Source organism: Schistocerca nitens, chromosome 2, assembly GCF_023898315.1.
Source record: "Schistocerca nitens isolate TAMUIC-IGC-003100 chromosome 2, iqSchNite1.1, whole genome shotgun sequence".
Taxonomy (NCBI): domain Eukaryota; kingdom Metazoa; phylum Arthropoda; class Insecta; order Orthoptera; family Acrididae; genus Schistocerca; species Schistocerca nitens.
In genome coordinates, this window is record NC_064615.1 from 494821601 (window position 1) to 494845930 (window position 24330).

At 36.3% G+C, this 24330-nt stretch overlaps 1 protein-coding gene across 1 annotated transcript in view; it reads right to left on the minus strand.

Annotated features, from left to right (window-relative positions):
• The window catches only part of LOC126236457 (nose resistant to fluoxetine protein 6-like), a 181465-nt gene that overhangs the window by 50778 nt on the left and 106357 nt on the right, over positions 1–24330 (minus strand). Inside the window, exons 6-9 of the mRNA XM_049945776.1 lie at positions 19124–19317; positions 15370–15533; positions 9075–9243; positions 3195–3388 (exon numbers count right to left, since the gene is read on the minus strand). Coding sequence (XP_049801733.1) covers positions 3195–3388; positions 9075–9243; positions 15370–15533; positions 19124–19317 — 721 coding nt within the window. The remainder of the gene's footprint in view (positions 1–3194; positions 3389–9074; positions 9244–15369; positions 15534–19123; positions 19318–24330) is intronic.

Genomic DNA, 24330 nt, shown 5'->3' on the forward strand with positions numbered 1-24330 from the left:
GTTGAGTGTGAATCCCCTGTAACTTTCATGAATGGGCATAGAATTGTTAATTTAGAACCCACAATTGATTTAAAAATTATTCTAGGGAACCACGGCCCAACTTTGTTGCAAACAAATTGCACGCGAATTCTCAAATATCGGCGCAGAGTTCAAGATACGTGGCTGGATATCGGGTGTTATCGTTGCGTGTGTGATTCAGTAACATTAACTGCAATTTATGGACATTAGCTTGATAATAACTATCAAAGACTTATATGAGCAGCATAGTAATCGTCTTGATGCTTAAAGCTCGCGAGAAGCGATTTACTGTTGGGATACGACAAATATTAATCATTGCATAGTCAACTTGTTGATATGTTACTTAGCAACTCATAAACAGATAGTGATAGAATTACTGAAATGATCTTTTAAGTATTAATGACTGCTACATACACATCAGAAACTAATTTCTCTAACTGTGAATGACTTCTGGATTGGATAAGGTTTTTTTCAGCTGATTGGTATTAATAAACTTCTTTTGAGGTTGAAACTTCATCAATGGTGTTCTGCTCATTCAGTTTAGTAGAATGATAGATAGTACTAGCTATGCTACTATTTATAGTTTTAAAAGTTTCTTTTGAGAAATATTCGTACTTCAGTCATCAGTCTTCTCAAACCCAAGTGACACTCCCTCACAGCACTATGATATCGTGAACCATCACACACATGTGCTCCCTTCTCACTACATTTCTGCATTGAAAACCCTGAGATATAGCTGCGGTACAAATAAGGAAGAAAGAAGAGGAAAGATCAGTGAAAGAAACAGAGCAAAGAGAGAAGGGGAGGTCACAACTCCGTGACAGAAGACTGGTACACATCTTCTTCAGCACCAGAATCAAGATGTCACTCAGTTTCATGTCTGCCTCCTTCCTATTAAAATTCCTGGGGTGCTTTACAATCTCAGTGGCCTGTCTCTATAATCTTTCGTGGTATCTGCTTGAGGCTTCTAGTGCTTGAGTCCTATTAAAATGAATGTTATGGTCTCCTGCCTGCAGAGCATGTTCCACAACTGATCTGTCAGTCTCCTCTCTTCTGCAGTTGCCATTGGGTTCTTCTAGTCATTTCTTGGCCATTCTTTATGTATTACCCATGTGCAACTCCCCACAACTATACAGAATCCTATAAATTCCTTCTTTTTGAAGTGGTTGGCAAACATCCTTGGCTGATTTTATGTGATCTTGTATCTTCTGTGGGGGGATTTATAGAGTACCATGATGCTCCAATTTTTCGTATTTTTCCTCTGCAGTTGGTAATGTCATTGATGAAAGGCAGGAAAACTTTCAATTTCATCAGTACTTGGGCACTGCTATGACTTTTACGTGATGGTCTTAACACTCTTTTCACCTCAGCAAACAAATAACTGTTCATGAGCAATTCATTGGTGAGTTGTTTTAATTCTGTGTCATGTGTTCTGGTTTACAGATTTTCCTTGCTATATCTGCCAACCTTTTTATGATGCCTCACTTTTGTTGTCGATGGTGGTTCCAATCTTGGTATAGGTAACAGTCTGTGTGCATGGGATTTTGGTAAAGGGTGTGGCCCAAGCTATCATCTTCTTTCTTGAAAACTAGCACCTCAAGAAAATTCAGTCTCCCATTGCACTCCTCCTTCCTGGTAAACTGAATCTTTGGATTGATCCCATTGAGATATTTGTGAAAATGACCGAGTTCCTTCCTGCCATGCCACCACAAAATGAACGTACCATCCACATACTGAATATTTGATTCCAGTACATGGATGATAAGTTTGTTTAGTGGCGGTATGTATCCTCATAATTTTACAAGTTTTGCAAAATGTCTGATCATGTAGATCATAAAATTCTTTAAAAACAAGCAAGTGAAAAATTTAATATCTTAGCTTGTAAAATTGAGTTCTTCATTAAAGCACATATGCACAAAGCTACATTGTCCAAGTGGAGCAGTAAGGAATAGGCAAGGGTAAGTGACCAAAATCAACCTAAACCCCACATAAAAATTTTGTTTCTTCCAGCCCATACCTCCACCCAACAATCATCAGTCCACTCTCCCACTCAGTAACCTTTTGATAACATTCCAAGAATTATACACCTCTCATATTTTATTGCCTTCTTTCCCTTGATCCATTTACAATGATACAAACCTCACAATATGCACAAATTAGTGCACCAGTGAACTAAAATTCATATCAATAATATTGTGACTATGTAAAAAGACAAAATTATTATCAGCCCCGCCAAATTACTAAAAAGATCCTGGAGACGTAGCAACTCTGATGTCTTCAGCATATACATCTTCAATACCTTAACAACAGAGTGCATAACTTCACTCTGAAATCTACACCAGACAACAAAAAGTCTACATGAAAAATATTTCTATGTATATTATATTGTAATTGTGCATATTTTAGTTTTGCTGAAACTATTAAGGAATAAATGTAATGGTAGGTGAGTTTAAGTATTCCAAGATCATAAAGATGCCTGTGAAAGATATACAGTTATTTGATTGCACAAGATTCTCCTTGGTCACTTCTGCTGTGCCCAGAAAATAATCCAGTAAGTTAACACAGACTGAAGATATGCCGAATATGTCTTTAGGTCAAAACAATGAGGGATACTTGTAAGAGCAAAGCACATTGAATTGAGTACAGAAATATGACACTAATACAAGTATGCAGAACATTTAGGTTTTAATTTTAATGTAGCTCTGGCATAAAGAAGTAATGTGTAAATTTTAGAAGAGAATGTTGCACAAGAGCTGAAAGAATATCTATCTTTATTATTTGGCTGGATGTTCTACTATGTTCTAATTACAGTTCCACATTTTCTGGAAAGTGGGTTTCATTTGCTTGCATGCATACATGTGACATGGGAGCTGTTATAAATCAAGTAAGGAGAGACGCAGCAGTATTTACTATCATGTAAGATAATGTTTCATGAACAAATAAAAATGCGCCATGATACAAAGGAAAAATGGGTAAAGAAGGAAAAAAATGTAGGATAAAGAACGAAGGCAATAAAGCAAAAAATTCAAGAAATTGTTATGGGATATCAGTTTGAATGTAGACAAATGTAAATAAAGGAGACTATGTTTGATCTCCTGTACAAATATGTATAACAGGTGTCATCATTGATATCAGAGAATAATATTACCAACTGCTATTATTTTTCAATTACTCACCTGGGAAATGGTTTCACAATTGGTTCAATATTCCACATGTATATGACAAGGAACGGTATAAGTACTGACAAGGTGGCCATAATACCAGTTATAATCCAGCCAACTTTTGGCCATCGCCATATTATGTAGATAAGAAAAGTAGTCAGCACAAACATTTGGAAATCAACAGCCAGGTACCAACTTGGAAACATGCACTGAAAGATGAAGAAAACAATACATATGTAATACAGCAAAGAAAGAAAATGAGTACTTTTAGAACATTGAGAGCAAAAAAGGGAATTCTGCCAACTTCTTTATTAAACTGAAGTGCCACAATGCACAGAAATTATCTTTATCACATGCTGGAGTGCATGAAAGAGATCATACGTGCCAAAATTTATGGGCTTTCTATTTACAGCAGTATGATTATGGTAACCCTATTGTCAAGTTAATAATTAAAAGTTAAATATCTGCTGTTTCACATAGTGCTACTACTTTTTATAAAGTTTCTGTATAGTTCAAAATTCAACAGAAACAAAATACAAAATTATTAAATTTGAATTTCAGTTATAGTATCAATTTTAGTGGACTATTATATAGTGTAGGTACACATGGAATATTGTCACTACATTAAAGATGTTAACTTTGAAGCTAATTTCATTCATATATTATATTTGTATACTATAACTTGTTCATCTACATCTACATCTACATCTACATCCATACTCCGCAAGCCACCTGACGGTGTGTGGCGGAGGGTACTTTGAGTACCTCTATCGGTTCTCCCTTCTATTCCAGTCTCGTATTATTCGTGGAAAGAAGGATTGTTGGTATGCTTCTGTGTGTGCTCTAATCTCTCTGATTTTATCCTCATCATCTCTTCGCGAGATATATGTAGGAGGGAGCAATATACTGCTTGACTCTTCGATGAAGGTATGTTCTCGAAACTTCAACAAAAGCCCATACCGAGCTACTGAGTGTCTCTCCTGCAGAGTCTTCCTCTGGAGTTTATCTATCATCTCCATAACGCTTTCGCGATTACTAAATGATCCTGTAACGAAGTGCGCTGCTTCCCGTTGGATCTTCTCTATCTCTTCTATCAACCCTATCTGGTACGGATCCCTCACTGCTGAGCAGCATTCAAGCAGTGGGCGAACAAGCGTACTGTAACCTACTTCCTTTGTTTTCGGATTGCATTTCCTTAGGATTCTTCCAATGAATCTCAGTCTGGCATCTGCTTTACCAACGATTAACTTTATATGATAATTCCATTTTAAATCACTCCTAATGCGTACTCCCAGATAATTTATGAAATTAACTGCTTCCAGTTGCTGACCTGCTATTTTGTAGCTAAATGATAAGGGATCTATCTTTCTGTGTATTGGCAGCACATTACACTCATCTACATTGAGATTCAATTGCCATTCCCTGCACCATGCATCAATTCGCTGCAGATCCTCTTGCATTTCAGTACAATTTTCCATTGTTACAACCTCTCGATATACCACAACATCATCTGCAAAAAGCCTCAGTGAACTTCTGATGTTATCCACAAGGTCATTTACGTATATTGTGAATAGCAGCGGTCCTACGACACTCCCCTGCGGCACACCTGAAATCACTCTTACTTCGGAAGACTTCTCTCCACTGAGAATGACATGCTGCATTCTGTTATGTAGGAACTCTTCAATCCAATCACACAATTGGTCTGATAGTCCATATGCTCTTACTTTGTTCATTAAACGATTGTGGGGAACTGTATCGAACGCCTTGTGGAAGTCAAGAAACACGGCATCTACCTGTGAACCCGTGTCTATGGCCCTCTGAGTCTTGTGGATGAATAGTGCGAGCTGGGTTTCACACGACCGTCTTTTTCGAAACCCATGCTGATTCCTACAGAGTAGATTTCTAGTCTCCAGAAAAGTCATTACACTCGAACATAATACGTGTTCCAAAATTCTACAACTGATCGACGTTAGAGATATAGGTCTATAGTTCTGCACATGTGTTCGACGTCCCTTCTTGAAAATGGGGATGACCTGTGCCCTTTTCCAATCCTTTGGAATGCTACACTCTTCTAGAGACCTATGGTACACCGCTGCAAGAAGGGGGGCAAGTTCCTTTGTGTACTCTGTGTAAAATCAAACTGGTATCCCATCAGGTCCAGCGGCCTTTCCTGTTTTGAGCGATTTTAATTGTTTCTCTATCCCTCTGTCGTCTATTTTGATATCTAACATTCTGTCATCTGTGCGACAATCTAGAGAAGGAACTACAGTGCAGTCTTCCTCTGTGAAACAGCTTTGGAAAAAGACATTTAGTATTTCGGCCTATAGTCTGTCATCCTCTGTTTCAGTACCATTTTGGTCACAGAGTGTCTGGACATTTTGTTTTGATCCACCTACCGCTTTGACATAAGACCAAAATTTCTTAGGATTTTCTGCCAAGTCAGTACATAGAGCTTTACTTTTGAATTCATTGAACGCCTCTCACATAGCCCTCCTCACACTACATTTTTCTTCACATAATTTTTGTTTGTCTGCAAGGCTTTGGCTATGTTGATTAAATTTACAGTAAAAACTTCATCTTAGTAGTCAATGTCAGTTCTAAAATACCACTTGAAACACACTGCACTCTCCTGTCATTCAAAACTGAAATACCTTGGGGCTGTGAGCTGTAACACAGCTACAAGTAATTACACATGTTATTAGAAAATACCCTATTACATACAATACTTTGACAAAGCATCCTTATTTACATCTACAGCCACTCAGCAAATCAACTGATGTGCATTCCACAGGGTACTTCTGCAGTACCATGTATTACAGTTTATTCCTGTTCCACTGGCATATGGAGTATAGGTAGAATGACTGCTTAAATCCTCTATGTATGCTGTTATTAACATAACCTTATCTTTGCAGTCCCCACAGAAGCAATACATAGGGGGCTCAGCATACTTCTAGCTTCCTCACTTAATAGTGATTCTCGAAACATTCTGCGTAGACTTTCATATGATATTTTATGTCAGTCTTCAAGTATCTGACGTTTCAGTTTTTTTAGCATTTCTGTGCATCAAACAAACATTTGATTATTTATGCTTCCCCTTCTTTGTGTACATCCAATGCGCCCTATGGTAAGTCCTATTTGGTTGAGCAATATTCTAGGGTTGATCACAGGAGTGCTCAGTAAGCAATCTCCTTTGAACACTGACTGTATTTTCCCAGTAGCCTACCAATGAATCAAAGTCTGCCTTTTGATTTACCTTCAACTGTGCCTATGTAATTATTCCATATCATGTCACCACAAATTATTACTACCAAGTCTTTGATTTAGTTGACTGATTCAAGTTGTGATTAATTGATGTATGTTTAAAGGAAGATGTGACTGAATATTTGTGCAGTGTTTTAGAGTATTTTGTTACATATAACTGTGTCACCTGCAAAAAGATGAAGTTAATATTAATACTGTCTCCCAGATTATTAACATACAGCATGAGTCAAGGGCTCCAACACACTTCTGCGGGGCACTTCTGAAGCTACTTCTGCTTTCTCAATGACTTTTCATCCAAGACAATGTGTTATGTCATCCCCCCCCCCCCCCCCCATATTATCATACTTCATTAATTATTGCTTCTTGATTCAAATCCCTTTCAGAAGTCAAGAAATACTGTATCTACAGGACTGTCTTGACCCATGCCTTTCAGGGTGTCTTGTGAGAAAAGCAAGAGTTGAGTTTCGCTTGATTGATATTAATGGAACACGTGCTGGTTCCAATAGAGGTCACTCTGTCAGAGATATCTCATTACACTTGAGATCAAAATATGTTCTAAGCTTACACACCAGATGGATGACAGTAATACTGGGCAGCAGTTTGTGGATCATGCCTGTTATCCTTATTGTTTATGGGTGTGACCTGTGCCCTCTACAGCATATTGTGGTTGAGGGGGTCAGTAACCCAACTGTCCATTCTGCAAAGAATCTCTGAACAGTTTCATTGGGTCCTGGGGCCTTGTTCAATTTTAGTGTTTTCAGCTGTTTCTCAATGCAATTGAAACTAGTATACCCTACTCATTTTGCAGTGGTGTAAAAATTAAACTGGGGCAGTCCTTTTGGATTTTACTTTGTAAAGGGGACAAATTTCATTGAATTCTGTGAGAAGTCTTTTAACAACGTTCTGCTACAACAGTCATTGAAAGCTTCACAAAATGCTATTTTGACAGCGATATATGTTTAATTTAGCATATCTGTATCTTTAGCCCTATGGTGTGTTTTACACCTGTTGTCCTGTTGCCATTGTTTTTAGAAGTTTCTTTGCAGTGACTATATACCATGGAGACAAAGTCAATAACTAACAAAAACATATTGCAGAATGGATATAATATTTAGAAAATCACACGAAAGAGAACAATGAATAAAACTGACAATTTAGTATAATGTACATTTTTACAAACACTATCAATAGTATAGTGCAGTGTGCGCAAAATGAAACATTTTGAGATTATTCACAAAATATGGAAAAAATCTGACTAAAAGTAGTGAATCACACAAAATAAATGATGTACTTATATAGAAGTAAAAAATATTTCTGCTTCAGTAATGAATAGACTGACAAAGAGGTACTTTATAAGAACAACAGTTTAAGAGATGACTCAATAATATCTGTAAAAATGGGAGGAATTGGACTTTTTAATATTAAAAAACTATGTTAAAACTGAAGGTGAGTTAGTAAAGCATGAGGAAATTTTTTCCCATGACAATTTAAGCAAGATCTAGCTTAACATGGTCTCTTTATCCTCTGATATGTATGGCACAACAATCATAGAATCTGTGCCAATACTGTCTTCAGAACAACTTATTCTCCACAAAACTGGCCGCCATGATTATTTTAATTATTTGTAATGGTGGTTTTTGTATAAAACAGGAAAGAGGAAAAAGCTACAAGATTTTTTTTTTTAGTTTCCTAATCATGCTGTGCTGCAAGTTACTGAAGCTCCCGACATTTCTACTATTACATTTGGTTTCCTTCTTGGATTCGTCACTTCAAGTCTTATTGTGAATAAGCATGTCATGAATGCAAGTAATGAAGTAAAACAGGGTATATACTGCTGTCAGAAATGCTCAACATCTCTGCCATAACATCCAACAAAATTTCGTGATCATCCCCTACAATAGCTAGAGCCATGGCGAACTTATTCTCATTCACTGTGGTGGATAGAAGGCCAGGAAACCCTGTTACAAAGTAGGTGTGAAATATGTCTTACATTGTTTGATAGGTAAAACCACAGTAGTTACTTGAATAACATCTACACCAAAATCTAACTGCAACATTCTGTAAGCTCCCATAATAGACGTCTGTAAAAGGAAGCTCACACATAAATTAAAAACAGATACCATTTTTCAGATATGACTGTTTATCCATAATGCTTCTTTCTAGTACTGTTGTTAAGTACGTACAGACAAGAAAGTGCCTCATTTTTGTATAGCTAACAATGCTTTATCTACTTTTCTGATAAAACATTCTTACGCTGTCACATGTGCTCAACTCAAAAACTTAGCTCTATAGTTTGTGTAGAATATACCTCCTTGGTTTCCATCACATCACATTACAAAGATATCTTCTGCACTGAAGTGATGAAAATGCAGATAGCAAACAGCAGCAGTAGCAGCAGCAGCAACAACAACAACAAGTACAACAACAACAACAACACAACAAAGAACAAAAATAAATGAAATACAGACATCAAGTAGAACTAATAGTTGATTGTAACATGAATGTACTAAAGTTCAAGAAGAGACAAAAAGAAATGGAAATGGAAAGGAAGATATAACAAATGATAACACAGGCATATAAAGTGATAGATTGGGAGAAAAGCATAATTAATAGCAATGTAGCTGGTTCTCTTACCAGATTTTTTATATCTAGATAGTTGTTAATGTATAGTATATTAGCCCACCAGTATGCACTACAGCGATTTTGCTCTTTAATAACACTGGTTTTCCAGAATGGTCCATTACCTATGTAAGGTAAGACACAAATTTCAAATAACAGAATAACCAGATATGATGGCGTCAACCTGTCAACATAAAATGTAAGAAAGTAATAGTAATAGTAATTAACAGTAAGTAATAAGTAAAACTATTACTTACTTACAAAATGTCAATTAAAACATGTCCTAAGATATTTAAGTACATTTAAAATAAATTTACCACTAGCCAATATTTCTCTTGTTTAAAAATTGTCATTGGCTATTGTCTCACTATTCAGTAAAAAATAACAAATGTAACAATTTCATTTAACAATACTGCATGATGCAAAACAAAAATCCACAAAAAGTTTAGTGTATTAAAACTCATACAAAGTGAAAATGAATAGATTTTACATTTATCTTTATATACATTATATGTTAGTGTGGCACATAAAGATAATCACTGTTCACCATATTTCTTCATTGCTATATGAGGTAAAATATCTGGGGCTATCTTTTCACAAACTTGGCTGATATAGTCCCTTGACCCAGTGGAGTTTTGAGTTGATGTGAATGTCTGAAAGTTTTGGAGACTGAGTTTCTAAATATTTGGACAGTCCCAAAAGGAGGGTTGAATTGTGCATGGATTGGAAAGGAAATTTTATTTTCCAAAGAAAATTTTATTTTCCTTAGTGCCATACATGTGGGCTTCATTTCAGCCTCTCCCACGGCAGGGTTATTTTCTTTTAAGTTTTTTTCTTCCTTTGGAATTTACTTGCTGGTTAGGCACATAATGATTCCTTAGATTATCATTCTAGTTGCTACTACATTTGTTGTGGATGATTCAAGTGTTGCTGTTCCTCCTGGAACTGCAGCTGTGTTTTTTTGAAACCATTTGTATGGAAATTTGGGTCACCCCCATTTTCACTGTCATAGCTTAAAAAACTTTCTTCGCCATCAGTTCCTTACAATTTGTATTATGTGCACCAGTAACCTATGTTTTGTGTGCTACTCTCTGTTATTAGTGGTATTGTGGAAAATGGTATTATGCTATCATTTTGCTACTTGCCTACAGTTAGCATTTTTTAAAACAAAGTATCAGTCTTGGTTGCCATTGGTTTTGGAAACCTACATATCTCCTCATGGGACTGGAGCCATCATTTCCACTTTTTATGGTCTTGTCATTGCTTTTTCATTTTACTTCTTTTTATGATGTTTTTACAATCTTTCAGGTACCACGTATTTCCATATTTTATTTTAAACATTGGAATGTTTAGATAGATAGATTGCTATTCACCATATAGAGAAAACATTGAGTCACAGATAGGCACAATGGAAAGACTGCTGTACACTAAGCTTTCTTCTGAAGTTGAAAATACACACACAATTCACACAAGCACAACTCACACACACAATATTACCACTGTCACTATAGTAGCATCTGAGGGGCTACTGCAGCAGTGGTGGCTCTGTGCCATGATTTTCAGCATCTCAACAGGGATGAAGGGCATTTGGTCTTTCAAACTCCTTTCTTTATAGCAAAGGAGGCCCTCACAGCCCCACTGATAGAATGCGATACTTCTGGCACGTCAGTCTGAGTAGCCAGTTTCTGCTTCTTCACCTTCTCCACTGGACCAGAGCATCGACATACCAGAAGTGCCCACCTGGACCTCATCCAGCAACAGCCCACAGGCAGCACATCACCCTCCTTTGCATCATCTAAATAATTTTGCACCTACATGCTAGGGATATTGCAGTCCCATGAAAATATCAGTGAGTGACACCATGCTAATGAGATGACTTATTTCAGCTATGAATGGTGTGGTTGTTGCAAGTTGCGAGCACCACAACACCTTTGTCCAGCTGGTCACGTGGCCAGTCAGCTGGCTGATTTGAGTTCAAGTGGTTACAGACCCATTCTCACTTTTGTTTGATAGTTAATGTGTTCCACTCCACAGCTACCTGAAGTATTGACAATGAATTCATACTAAACCGATTTTCTCTGGATATTCTTTGAACTACTTGTGTTATCTGTTCATGACAACTTAGCTTGCTTGGGATGTGAGTGTAGTGGCATCTGCCTTCCACTGCTAAGGTCTGCTTCAGTGGACTGTGATACCATATCAGCCAAGGGATTGATTTCAGCCTCAGCTATGAGTGGTGCCCAGTACTGTATTTCAAGTTGTGTTGCTTCAGGTTGTTTTCACTTACAGTCCTGGAAACTCACAGGATTGGTAGTTAACTTATATGAACCATACATAATTTATTCTGTGTTTCAGCATATTCAATAAAGTGTTAATAAATGACTTTTGTGATCTAAATTGTGTACAACAGAAATTAGTATATGACTGAAGGTGAAGGCACTTTTAGTGAATAACTCATAGATATTCTGGATTTTATCATAAGAAGGATGTAATTTCGAATTATTGTTCCAAAAAGGTGTCATTCATTTTCATATTAAAACATAAAATAATGTGCATGGTGAGCATGAAGCATTATGGTAGGTACAGCCCTGCAGTTCATTGTAAATGGTAGCTTAACTCATTACATTTTTATAGACACATTTCTACATGTGCTCTGACAGCAAGTGATTTTTTTCTCTTTCTTGTTACAGGTAGCATAATTTAGGAAGGCTGCTGTCCAAATGTCACCTATGCAACAGAAAGTGCAATGTGCTAGGTGGTCTCATGAAACCCAGTCAGCCATTACGGTTCAGCAGCCATCCCAAATTGCAGCCTGAAGTGAGTAGGGACATTATTGATACCATGCATACAGCATTTCAATGCAGTCTGCGTAAATCAACACGTTATGTTTCCTGAGAAACAAGCATCCCTTAGGGCACTGTGGTTAAGATTTTACACAAACAACTGCATTTCCATGCATATATAGCACAACTCTTGAAAGCTTTGCAGCCAGCTGATAAGCCCCACTGTGCAGAGCTGGCCTGGAACATACAGGAACGAGTCAATACAGACAGTGACTACCTTAACAAAGTTTGAAGTGACTTTTCACATCTCTGGAAAAGTAAACTGGCACAATGTCCAGACCTGGGGGTCATTGAATCGATGTAACATAGTGCAGCAGATAAGGGATAGTCCAAGAACAAATATACAATAGGTTTAATGTCAAAACAGTTATTGGACCATTCCTTATCATTGAGTCTACCATTACAGCAACATGGGTGTGTTGGAACTGTATGTAGCACCTCAGTCACAGGAATTTTAACCATGGGTTGTGTTTCAGCAAGGTGGTGCACTGTCACACCAAGAGTTATTTGTTCACCTGTTCTTGGATGGAACCTTTCCAGACAGAGGGATCACTAGAGACAGCCCAATGTCATAGCGACAACCTCTTTTGACTGTTTTGTGAGGTTATGTTAAGGATAATGTGCAGCTCACCTGCTCCCGATTTAAAAACTCTTACAGCACCAATATGAGATGCTGTAGAGGTGCTGACAGAAGAGATATTGGAAAATTCATGGAGAGAAATTGAATAGGACCTAGACTCTCAATGGGCAACAAACAGAGCACATATGCATGTGTATCTGTAAAACACTCCATGAGCTGAGCTGCCATTTGAAACAAATTTTATAGCTGTATCTAGCATAGTTCCTCAGAAATAGATTTTGTGGGCCAGGAAAGACCTTATGCCAATGCTACTCTGAGATGAAGTGGTTGCCGCAGGTGAGGAGGTCTTTGTGGACCGCTCCAAACCAGTCAGATGACTCATGAAGAAAAAAAGCAATCATCGGAATCTACACCGATCGCAACTTCTTATTATGAGCGAATACTCCCGCAGGTACTGTACACAGTGCAAATAAGTTGATTACGGGGCATTAAACCAGACAGGAAGAAACAAGACAACACTACAAACACTGTACATTGCAACAAATTTCATAGCTATATCTAGCAACAAATTTCATAGTTGTATCTAGCAAAGTTCCCCAGAAATAGATTTTGTGGGTGGGGAAAGACTTTATGCCAATGCTGTATTTGCATACATCAATGAACTGTCCTGAGCATGTAGGTATCAAAGTAATTCACATTAGAAACATGGAACGGATGTATGAATCATCTAGGATAAAATAACTTTTTGTACTTTCTATCAAATTTAGTTATTGTGACACAAAATGTTCTGAAACTCACTAAAACAGTCACACCAAAAATGGCAAGTTCAGAATCTTGCTCCCTTTCAAATTAATTTCTGTGTAAACCTGTGATCTGACTGCTTTAGTTCTTACAACATTTAGCTCAGACCTCCAGATACAACAACAGAAACAAAAAATACAATCATTTGTCTTAATAATTAGTGGTTTCTGTCTTCATTTTGTTTTTATGTTAGTCTTCAGTGTGAACATGTCAGCCAAGTCTCAGAGACTTTTGCAGTTACCTTCTTGTGACTTTCATTTATAACGCACACATTCACTGAATACACTAATGGTGTCAGTATGGAGAATATTGGAATTCTTAGACAGGAGCAAGTTAATCTAAAAAGTAATTTAAATTTTTTTCATTTTTAAAGAAATGCAAATGAAATGCTAGGAGGATGCAGTAGCCGAATACTTGTATGTGTGTCATACTGTCAAAGGTAATTGCAACAGTCCCTGACAGACTGGCCATAGACAACATGAAATTACAGATAGTTCATTATCATTTTGAAGGATAAGAAAATGATTATATTTTCATATCAGTTATTATGCCTGGATATCTCATCTAACCCATGTCAGAATGAAACCACGGCATATCCAAAAACATTCTTGATTTGCCAAAAGTATCTGTAAGAAGAAATTGATATAAATGTATAATAAATAAGCTGGTAATAGCTCTCAGTTATTATTTCAGTAGACTGAAAGCAAATTTTTGTTTAAATAACATAATATTACACAGCTTTCAATATAATTTCACAACTGAAGCTTGATACTTTGAAGTTAGAAAATAAATATGGTAAATCTGTTCTAGTAGTTTCTAGAGAGGCACAGCAACTTATGTACTTTAATTAGACACATAGTTTTATGTGTAAGGTGCAAGATAATGGGGCAGGTGAGCTTTTATACCATTCCATATTACCCAAAATAAAGCTAATATTACCCAAAATAAAGCTGACTGGCAGCACTTTGATTAAAATTAGAACATGCAGGAGATCTAATTGAAATTCTAACTGCACCACTGTTGCATTGGTACATAATATGACAAAAATCTTATTGCTCGAGATGCAAACACCTAAGAAATGTAACTATATTTCTGGTTCATTTGTCCCTTCCCTTCCTCTCGTCGACCTCTGTTCATGAGTCTGGGTATTTTGACATTGGCCTCTCAATATGTATATTCCTTATTGTTGTTTCTTCTTACCAATATTAGTTTATTCCCAAGAATAAGCAGCTTTCACTCGGTTAATACTTGGCAGAAATCAAACCTCCATTTGGATTGGACTTCCTTAACTCTTGTGCAAAAAGGTGTGCAGTATACCGCTGCATCCATTTTCAATAAGCTGCCACTCGAATTAAAAAATCTTAGCAATAATCCACACACTTTCAAATTGAAACTGAAGAGTTTCCTAATGGGTCACTCCTTCTATTCTGTCGAGGAGTTCCTTGAAAAATTAAGCTGATTCTTATTGTATTGCTGATAGCGTTTACTTAAACTTATGGACTGACTTTTTTCAGGTTCATGAATATTTATTTTTATCTGTTTATTACTTTTATGCTGTAAGTTCATGTACTGATATGTTCCATGACATTGGAGATTTGCTCCTCAATTTGGTCCTACGCAACTTGAGGTGTAAATAAAAATAAAAAATAAAATGGCAAGGAGAATCCTTAATTAAAATCCTATATAAATTTTAATGTGGATTCAAATTAATGATATGAATATAATAGAGGGAAACATTCCACGTGGGAAAAATATATCTGAAAACAAAGATGATGTAACTTACCAAACGAAAGTGTTGGTATGTTGATAGACCCACAAACAAACTCAAACACACACACAAAATTCAAACTTACCCTCTAACCTTAAAACCCACATCCTTTCGTCTTTCCCTCTCCTTCCTTCTTTCCTGATGAAGCAACCGTGGGTTGCGAAAGCTTGAATTTTGTGTGTGTTTGTGTTTGTTTGTGTGTCTATCAACATACCAACACTTTCGTTTGGTAAGTTACATCATCTTTGTTTTCAGATATATTAATATGGATCCACTTTCATTTAATTAATACTTACATAATAAACAGATATCACTTACCTTAAATATCGGGTTAGTATAACAGAAAAAATATTCTTAGCATTTGTTGGCTTTTCCAGTTCATCAAAAAGAATATAAGCTGAAATAAAGGCAGCTAATGTGAAGAATACATCAACAACTAGTGCCCCATTTGCTAAGAGGATACTGAAAAAGTTGCTGTATATCTGTGAAGAGATACAAAAGTCATCATCAGTGAACATCAAAATGGCAGTGCATATAAAGTTGGAACAATGACATTTAAATTATATTAAATTTATGAATGGAAATGCACAATGTGATATTATGATTTTTAAAGTTTGTAATATCACAACTAAAGCACACATTATACTGAATATGGCTGATCTCTAATTTATCAATGACCAAATGACATGCAATTTCACCTAAAATGGTTTACTGTTTCATCCTGCTTATCTGCAGTTTTCATACTTTGAGCCAAATGCACAGTCATACAGTAATAAACAGCATACACATGGCATCTGCCAACATGGACTGTTGCAGGTTCACTAAAAAGTCTTGTACTGGTGGGACATATATGACATTTTCAGTCTGTCTCACAACAGCTTCTTCTGAATTGTGCTGATGTTGAATTTTTTTGTTGATCTCAAAGATCCCTCGGCTTATGAACATGGGTATAGTTAACAACACACTGGAGAAATAAAAAATATAAGGTAGGACTGTACAGATGGACTGATGCATGTAATGGTGACATAGGTGTGTAGCACATTTTCTGAAGCTTCTGAACACACTTTAACTTTGTGTCTGATAAGGACACCAAGTTGGACCTTTGACTTTCAAAGTAACAGCTCTCACCATCTGAGCTAGCTGTGCATATCTCAAGCTCTATATCACTGCTTCAATCTATAACTATCTAGTTAAATTGGAAAAACAGCAGTTTGTTTAGAAAAATATAGTAGCTAACTGTGTTATATTTCTTTATAACCTCATTAACAAAAATAGAGTATCCCATAGCAGAATCAACAATTAATTGAAAGTAGTTTCTGACAGCTACTATATTAATGTGGACTTGGAGTTATTCCACATTCATGAAGAATTAGTTTGTGTTGGGATGTATAGTATGAGATGTAAGTTTTAGTGAATATGACAGTCATGGCAGAGGGCATTTTCTATTGAACCATGAATTATAGTTGCTATCTCTTCCATTTGTGTATAGAATGTGGGAAGCACAATTGCTTAAATGACATGTGTGTGCTGCAGATAGTCCAACCTTATCTTTGGGTTCCTACAGGAGCAAAACACAGGGAATTGTACTATATTCCTAAATGCCTCTCTTAATCATGGTTCTTGAAATTTTTTAAGTAGACTTTCATAGGATAGTTGGAATCTATCTTCACATGTCTGCTGATTCACATGTCTCGGCATAGCTGTGATGCTCTTCAGTGCATCAAAGTAACCTGTGACCATTTGTGCTGTCCTTCTTTGTATAAATTCAGTATCTCTTGTCAAGCCAATTAGGCATGAATCCAAAACAGTTGAGCAATGGTCTAGAATGGGTCATACAACTATTTTGTAAGGTTACATAAAGAACTCTATGAGCAGTAAAAATATCATTACGAGAAAGAAGTCAGGGAATGAAAAGCAGCAAGAATTAGCGAACAGATAAGAAGCTCAGATAATGCTTCAAAGTCTTGTTGGGTAAGCTGTAAATGAAAATAACAAAGAGTTCAACAGAGACTAAAATTAATAATATAGAATCAACTGTGAATAATGATGTCATTTCTGATCCCCTTCTAGTAAGCAGTGTTTAGTAATTACTTTATAAATTTTGCTAACAATGATATCTGCCTGAAACCGGATGACTGGATGCACAGCATACATTTGAGACCACTAATGAACAGAGCTGCAGTGCACTACCTGCAGTGTGCATGGATGACATTCTACAGCTTACTGATGGACCCAGAAAAAAATTACCAGGATCACATGAAATTTCTTCATATCTATTGAAGAAATAAATTGTAAGCTAGTGTAGCATTTAATTCACCTAATAAGCTGTGTTCTTGGAGACATTGTGTTCCCTGATGAGTTGAAACTAGCTGTACTGAAACCCTTACACAAAAAAGCAGAAAAAATCATGCCCAGAACTACAGATCCACTGCCCTAGTCTCAACATTCAGCAAGCTGATGAGAGAATAATGTTGAAAGGAATCTTGGAATATTACAACAATGCTGACATATTATGAGACATGGTATGACTCATGGAGGTCAAAGTACCAAGTCAGTAAGAGTACCATTTGTCCATTATGTACCTGAAAAAATAATGAAAATTCCTAATCAGCAGGAATGCTCATGGACTATCAAAAGATTTGGATACAGTGCATCATAAAGCACACAAAATAAAAAAAAATTCAGTGAGTTGTGTCACTGGAAAATTCATGCAACAGCTAGAAATGTATTCAAAAGGTAGACTAGAGAGTACCAAACTTTTATATGATAATGGAGCGGTACTGGATGGGACACAGTCAAGAATAAAACACTATACATTTTGGTGTCCCTCAGGGCACCATTTTAGATCCATTCCTACTAAAATGTTATGTAAATAGTTTCCCAAGTTCTGTAGATGATAAACATTTCATCACTGTGTATGCCAATGACACATCTGGTGTCTGTTGTACAGACAGTGAGTCTGGCATAACTGAAGAGATTCAAAACTTTATTGAAATGGCAAAAGCTCCCTTTGAAAGAGACAATTTAAAACTAAGCATAGAGAAAATAAACATTATAAATATTGTTCCCTTTAAACTAAGTGGTCCAAACAGACAAAATGTTGCAACTGGTGAAAAAAAAGTCCAGTCTATACGTAACATCTCATAAAAGCATATTCATTAGATTCACTATTCTCAATATTTATGCCACATATATGCTAGAGGGCTCTATTAACCTAGTCACTGAGCACCCCTAAGCCCCGGTCCCCCCTCCCCCCACACTCGCGCGCGCGCGCGCGCACACGCGCGCGCGCGCACACACACACACACACACACACACACACACACACACAATCTCCATATATGCTAGAAACCATTATGCTAGTGAAAGAAAGCACTAAGGTCACAAACAGAAACATGGAAATTCACAAATATGACACAAGGCATTATATAAATTTTCATATGGTTAACAGAAGATTTGCTTTAACAGCAAAAAGCCACTATCTTATATTACGATGGTGAATGGAGATACTTTTAAAAAGCAACTCAAGCAATGGCTGATCTATAAATGCCTGTATAACTTGGCTGTAACACAAATAATAATGTAAAAAACAATCCTGTTCTAGAAATAAGTATAGTAATAAATTGCACATAAAACCAATTGTTCACTATGGGATGAATTACTATCCTACAACTTAAATTATTTAATTGTATTATATAGTGAAAAATTTGTAATTTGTAATTTTGAAAAAAATTATACTTGGTTGACAATGCCCATGCTTGTAACATTAAATGTTAAAAGCAAAAAGACAAATTGAAACAGTTTGATAATAGCCATGTACAGGTAGGATTGATTTATTGTTCATACATTAATGTGTCTAATCTCACCACCAAAAAACAAATGAATAAATAATACTATATGAGATATTAAACTACAATGTACCCAGTAACCATCAGCTAAAGTGTGCCCTCACAAAAATATTGTGTTTTTCTTATATTGTGCAGTATCTCCCCCTTATCCCCTTCCTCCAAATATCCCTTTAAATAATTGGTTTTCCTTGTACAGATTTGACTTAAGTATTCGATTATCCTACCTTGTCCAAGTCTTCACCATTGTATACTGGATGCCCATATGAAATAAGCATCCGATGACCAGCAATCACCGCAATGATAAATAAGAAACGCACAAAGTGAAAGCTGTCAAGTCCTCTCACTTTACCATTTTTTTCTGTGAGGCGCTGGATATTTTGAAAAATTGAAAAGGCAAATATCAGTTGTTCTTTGGTACCTGAAGGAAATAAATAAATAAATAAATAATTGTTATTGGAATTTTGAAGTATGGTTAACAGACTTGTTATCTTAGCTTACTATTAATGGTAAACTACATCCATGTGTATTGGATACTGTTATTTCTTTGTAATTTCTTTAGAAACTTCATTATTTGTAATTTGTACTGTATGTCCTCAGTAACAGTGCAGGACTTCAACAGATTGCCAGTGCTAACTATTAGTGACATGTTTAATAATACACACATTACATGGAATTGAGATGATTGCCCTATTTGCCTCATAGCTTTTGACATGTCTACATTATTTCAAGGATTCAGTAAATCAATATTAAAGGTTATGTTAATATTGTGTATAATCTGTGTTTTCAAATAAGAACAGATGAACAACACAAATACTCAGAACCACAAGCAATGACTTCTAAAGATGCAAAATGTTTGCAGTTATGTTTCCAATACAAAGTTTCATACATAAGCAAGCATCTCTCCATTGTGGATCCACAATGAATCATGGAAGTAATTATCTTTGTTTGTTTGCTTTTATTTCTCTAATACTAGTTCATTCTCTCTCAAAAATAAGAAAGCAATCATATAACAATATTCTCTCAGGTGTAACCCTGCATTTCATGGATGAAGTACGCCTGTGCAGTGATTTCTAGAACACATGAATGTTCTGAAGAAGTTGATTTACATAGTTAATTCATGTGGACAGTTAAACTCTTGCTCTTATAATGCCAATGACACTCAAGAAACAGAAATAAAGACATTAAAAAATAACAAATGCAAAAGCTCTTAGTTTTCAGATGGATAACAATACAAAGTCACAATAACAAATCCACACAGTTATAAAAGAAATCTCAATGGGACATGCATTGTCCATAGACACATATATCACCATAATGACCTACAGATTAAGTCCAGACATTTGTATGTAACAGCAGGTAAAAGTGCTTATCTAACACATTTTATTTCCTGTTGTCCTAAATATTTATATATGAATTAATACGGCTAAATTCAGAAAGTGCTTAGTTGGACACACTGAGGAACAAGAATATTTTGTATAGAGTGGGAATGACCACAATAGAACCTGCAAGCTTGTGCCTCAATGTGACATAGCTCTTGTCAACTTGGAAATGCTGAATTGTCACTCTGACAATACTGTATTGTCTGCTACTGACAAGAATGCATGTGACAGTAGTGCAAGTGTGTGTTGTGACCTGCTCTAGAGTAAAGTAGTATGCACAATTCTAAAATCGTTTCTGTGAATGTAGTTATTTGAACATTGCAACTTGAAGTGTACCCATGATTGCTATGCTTGTTCAGTCATTCACATATCAAGTTAATGTTACTCCTCTCATGAAAGACATGGTTCAGTGATGCTGAATGTGTCAGTTTTACATTAACAGGCAGAAGAAGCCACTGCAACTAACCTCTGAAAAGCATACCAACAATGAATTGTGACTGGTGCTAATCTACTCACATTGATAGTAGTAGGAGTTAACTCTAGATGAATTTATATATGTACATATGTAGAGACTTCATAAAGTTAGTCACACATATCATAATGTGTTAAGAATATTTTGCAACAAGAGTGGTGCATTATCAGAGGAGTGTACATGTTCTGGGTTCCCTACAGTTCTGCTGCAGTATGGATAACAAGTGCATCACACTGTGTAACTGAAATTGTGCAGCAGCTGGAAACAAACTCTAAAGTTGAAGTACTTGGAACATTACAAATTCTTTTGGGTAAAACATCTAAATTGCACACAGATTCACCATGAAATTCTGGCAGTATATGGACCAAATGCAATGTACATACAGGGAAGCAGCGAAATGCTGGCTAAGTCCGGATCCAGTACCATGTGATTTCCACCTTTTTGACAAGATGTGATAATGACTGGGGGAAAGAGAGTTTTCAACAATGATGATTTTCACACAATGATTTTAAAATAGCTCTGTGACCAAAGAGTGGATTTCTGTCATTGAGGAAATGTATGGTTGTTAGAACATTCTGACTATTTCTTATAGAGACTTTGGAACTATGTTGAAAAATAGCATCATTGATCGGCATCAGTTTGAAGTGTAGTGCAGCATTCAATAAAAGTTACTCAGCCTACCATAATAATGTGTAACTTACTTTTTGAAGTACCCTCATACTCACAAGGAAAGAAACAGTTACTTTCAAAAACGCCACAGCGATTCCCCTTACACTACTCAGTTGCTGTTTTTATCTAGCACCCCAAAGAAAGCAGTTATGTAGCTTTGCACAGAAGAATATCAACTACATATTGGCAAAACCAATATTTTTTTAATGTCAAATATTACACTTAAGTAGAATTTACCTCTTGTTGTCAGATGTTTATCAGCAACCAGTTACAGACTTTTGCAGCAGAGCACACATAACTCCACTTTGAACACTACATCAGGATGCAAAGTGTACATAGAAACTCTGCAGCTACATCTATACTCCACAAGCCACCTTATGTTGCATTGCAGAGGGTAGTTTGTGTACCACTGTCACTTCCTCCTTTTCCTGTTCCAGTCCAGATGGTTTGCGGAAAGGACGATTGCCGGTAAGCTTCTGTTCGGGCTCGAATCTCTCTAATTTTATCTTCATGGTCTTTTTGCAAGTTGTACATACAGGGAAGCAAAATACTGACTAACTCTTCTAGGAACACATGGTCTCAGAATTTTAACAGTACGGCACACCATGATATAGAATGCCTCTCTTGCAGCATACGCCACTGTGTTGGCTGTGCATCTCTGTGATGCTTTAGCACTTACTAATGAACCTGTAATGAATTGTGGTGCTTGTCTTTGGATCTTTTCCTCTTCCAAACCTATCTGGTACAGAGCCTGGACTGATGAGCAATATTGTTTATGAACTTCATTTGCTGCAAATACTTCCAATGAATCTCGGTCTTATCTGCCTTACCAGCAATTAATTTTACATGGTTGTTCCACTTTACATCTCTCCATATGCATACTACTAGATATTTTGTGGAAGTAATTGCTTCCACTGACTGTTATGCAATTGTATACTGAAACAATAAAGAGTCTTTCTGTTTATGTATGCGCAATTTGTTTATGTTGATACATCAATTGTCACTCCCTGCACCAAGCAGTGATCCTCTGAACGTCTTCTTGAATTTTGCTACAATATTGTAGCATTGCAACTTCTCTGTATACAACAGCATCATCTGCAAAAAATCTCATGGAACTTCTGACTTTCTACTAGATCGTCTATATACACTGTGAAAAGTAATGGTCTTATAACACTCCTTTGGGGTATATCTGAAGTTACTTTTATGTGTGAAGACCTCTCTCTATTGAGAATGACATGCCGTGTTATGTTTGCTAAAAACTCTTCCATTCAATCACACCATTGATCTGATATTCTGTATGCTCTTATTTTGTTCACCCAGTGACAATGCAGAACTGTATCGAACACCTCCTAGAAGTCTAGGAACACAGCATCTACCTGGGGATCTGTATCTACTTCTTTCTGGGTCTCATGAAGGAAGAGAATGAGCTGGGTTTTACACAATTGTTGTATTTGGTACCCTTGTTGATTCCTGCAGAGGAGATTTTTTGTCTCCAGAAATGTAATAAAATGTGAACATAAAAAATCATTTTCATTTAACTTCCAGTATTTGGTTACAAATTGCCCACATTAACACTGGTTATTAACTGAGTCTTCAAGTGAGTTAAGTGATTGCTTTATAATGGAGGCATCAAGTATAAGTCACTAGTTTGCTTCACGAGGCTGAGTTCATCCCATTCCCGGCTTACCACCATGGAAAAATCCCATTCCATGCTTACCATCATGGAAAAATCCACAGCAGTGCTGGCAGTTGAACTTGGGTATCCCAGATAGTCAAATATGATAATTGCTCATTTATAGAGGCAGACACTGGAGGTAAGAAATTGGCTGCATCTTTTTCAGAGGAACCACCCTAATATTTGCCATAAGAAATTGAGGGAAAACAAAGAAAACACAAATCTGGATGTAATGATGGGTATTTGAACTGGCATCCTCCAAAATGAGAGAGCCCAATGTCATAAACGCTGTGTCACCACACTCAGTTTCACACACTGAGTCTCATCCAGTGTGTGTCCATTGATTTATATTTCTTGTACCTTTAAGATATTTTTATTTGGTTGGAACTGGATAATATGAATCTTTGTATGGTTAAGCTGTTTGCTGTGGACCAGTTGTTAGCTTGTTCCATTATTACACTGGCTGTATCAGGTAGGGATGTGCTTCAGTCCTTTATCAGTGTACTTGTCTTATCACCAAACATCACAGTCTTTGAAGAGTGCACCAAAGTCCAAGGGAAATCATTTATGTGGGTCAAGAATAGGTGCTGGCTAAGCACCAAACACTGTGATACTAAGATTATTCCATTCAAAATAAATCATCACTCCACTTTAGACTATTTTCACAAAAAGTGTTTACAAGACTGGAAGAAGTGAAACAGATTTGTAATTAAAAGTGAATTTCTTCTTTCTGTTTTATTATATGGTTGTCATGATGAAATATTTAAGTCTTCCAGATTATTTGCTTTGAATCATTGACTGTTTGCCAAAATAGCTCAAGAATTGTCACAGAAATGCAGCATATGATTTTAATAATCTTATATAAAACACCTTTACAACCAGAAGAACTTGGTACCATATCTTAGTCACCTAATTCATCGGTAGTATTTTTTTTTAAACTAGTCATTGTCTATGGAATGATCAGTGTGTGTTGGAGTAAGTATAATGCAGATGCATTTTTTAAAAAAATTTGGAAGTGGAATATTTGTTGCCACTGAGAATAACTAAGCACTGGAATTGGTGGTTAATGTTTCAATGTATCATTACTTATGACACTGCTGTTTCTATATGTTTGCTGTTAATAATAAGACTTGTCCACCATCTGACTGATGTTTGGCTTTTTTCATACTGATGTACTGAAGTAAATACTTGCATTTAAAGAGAGTTTATTGTTTCTCAAGCTGGAATTAAGCTTGT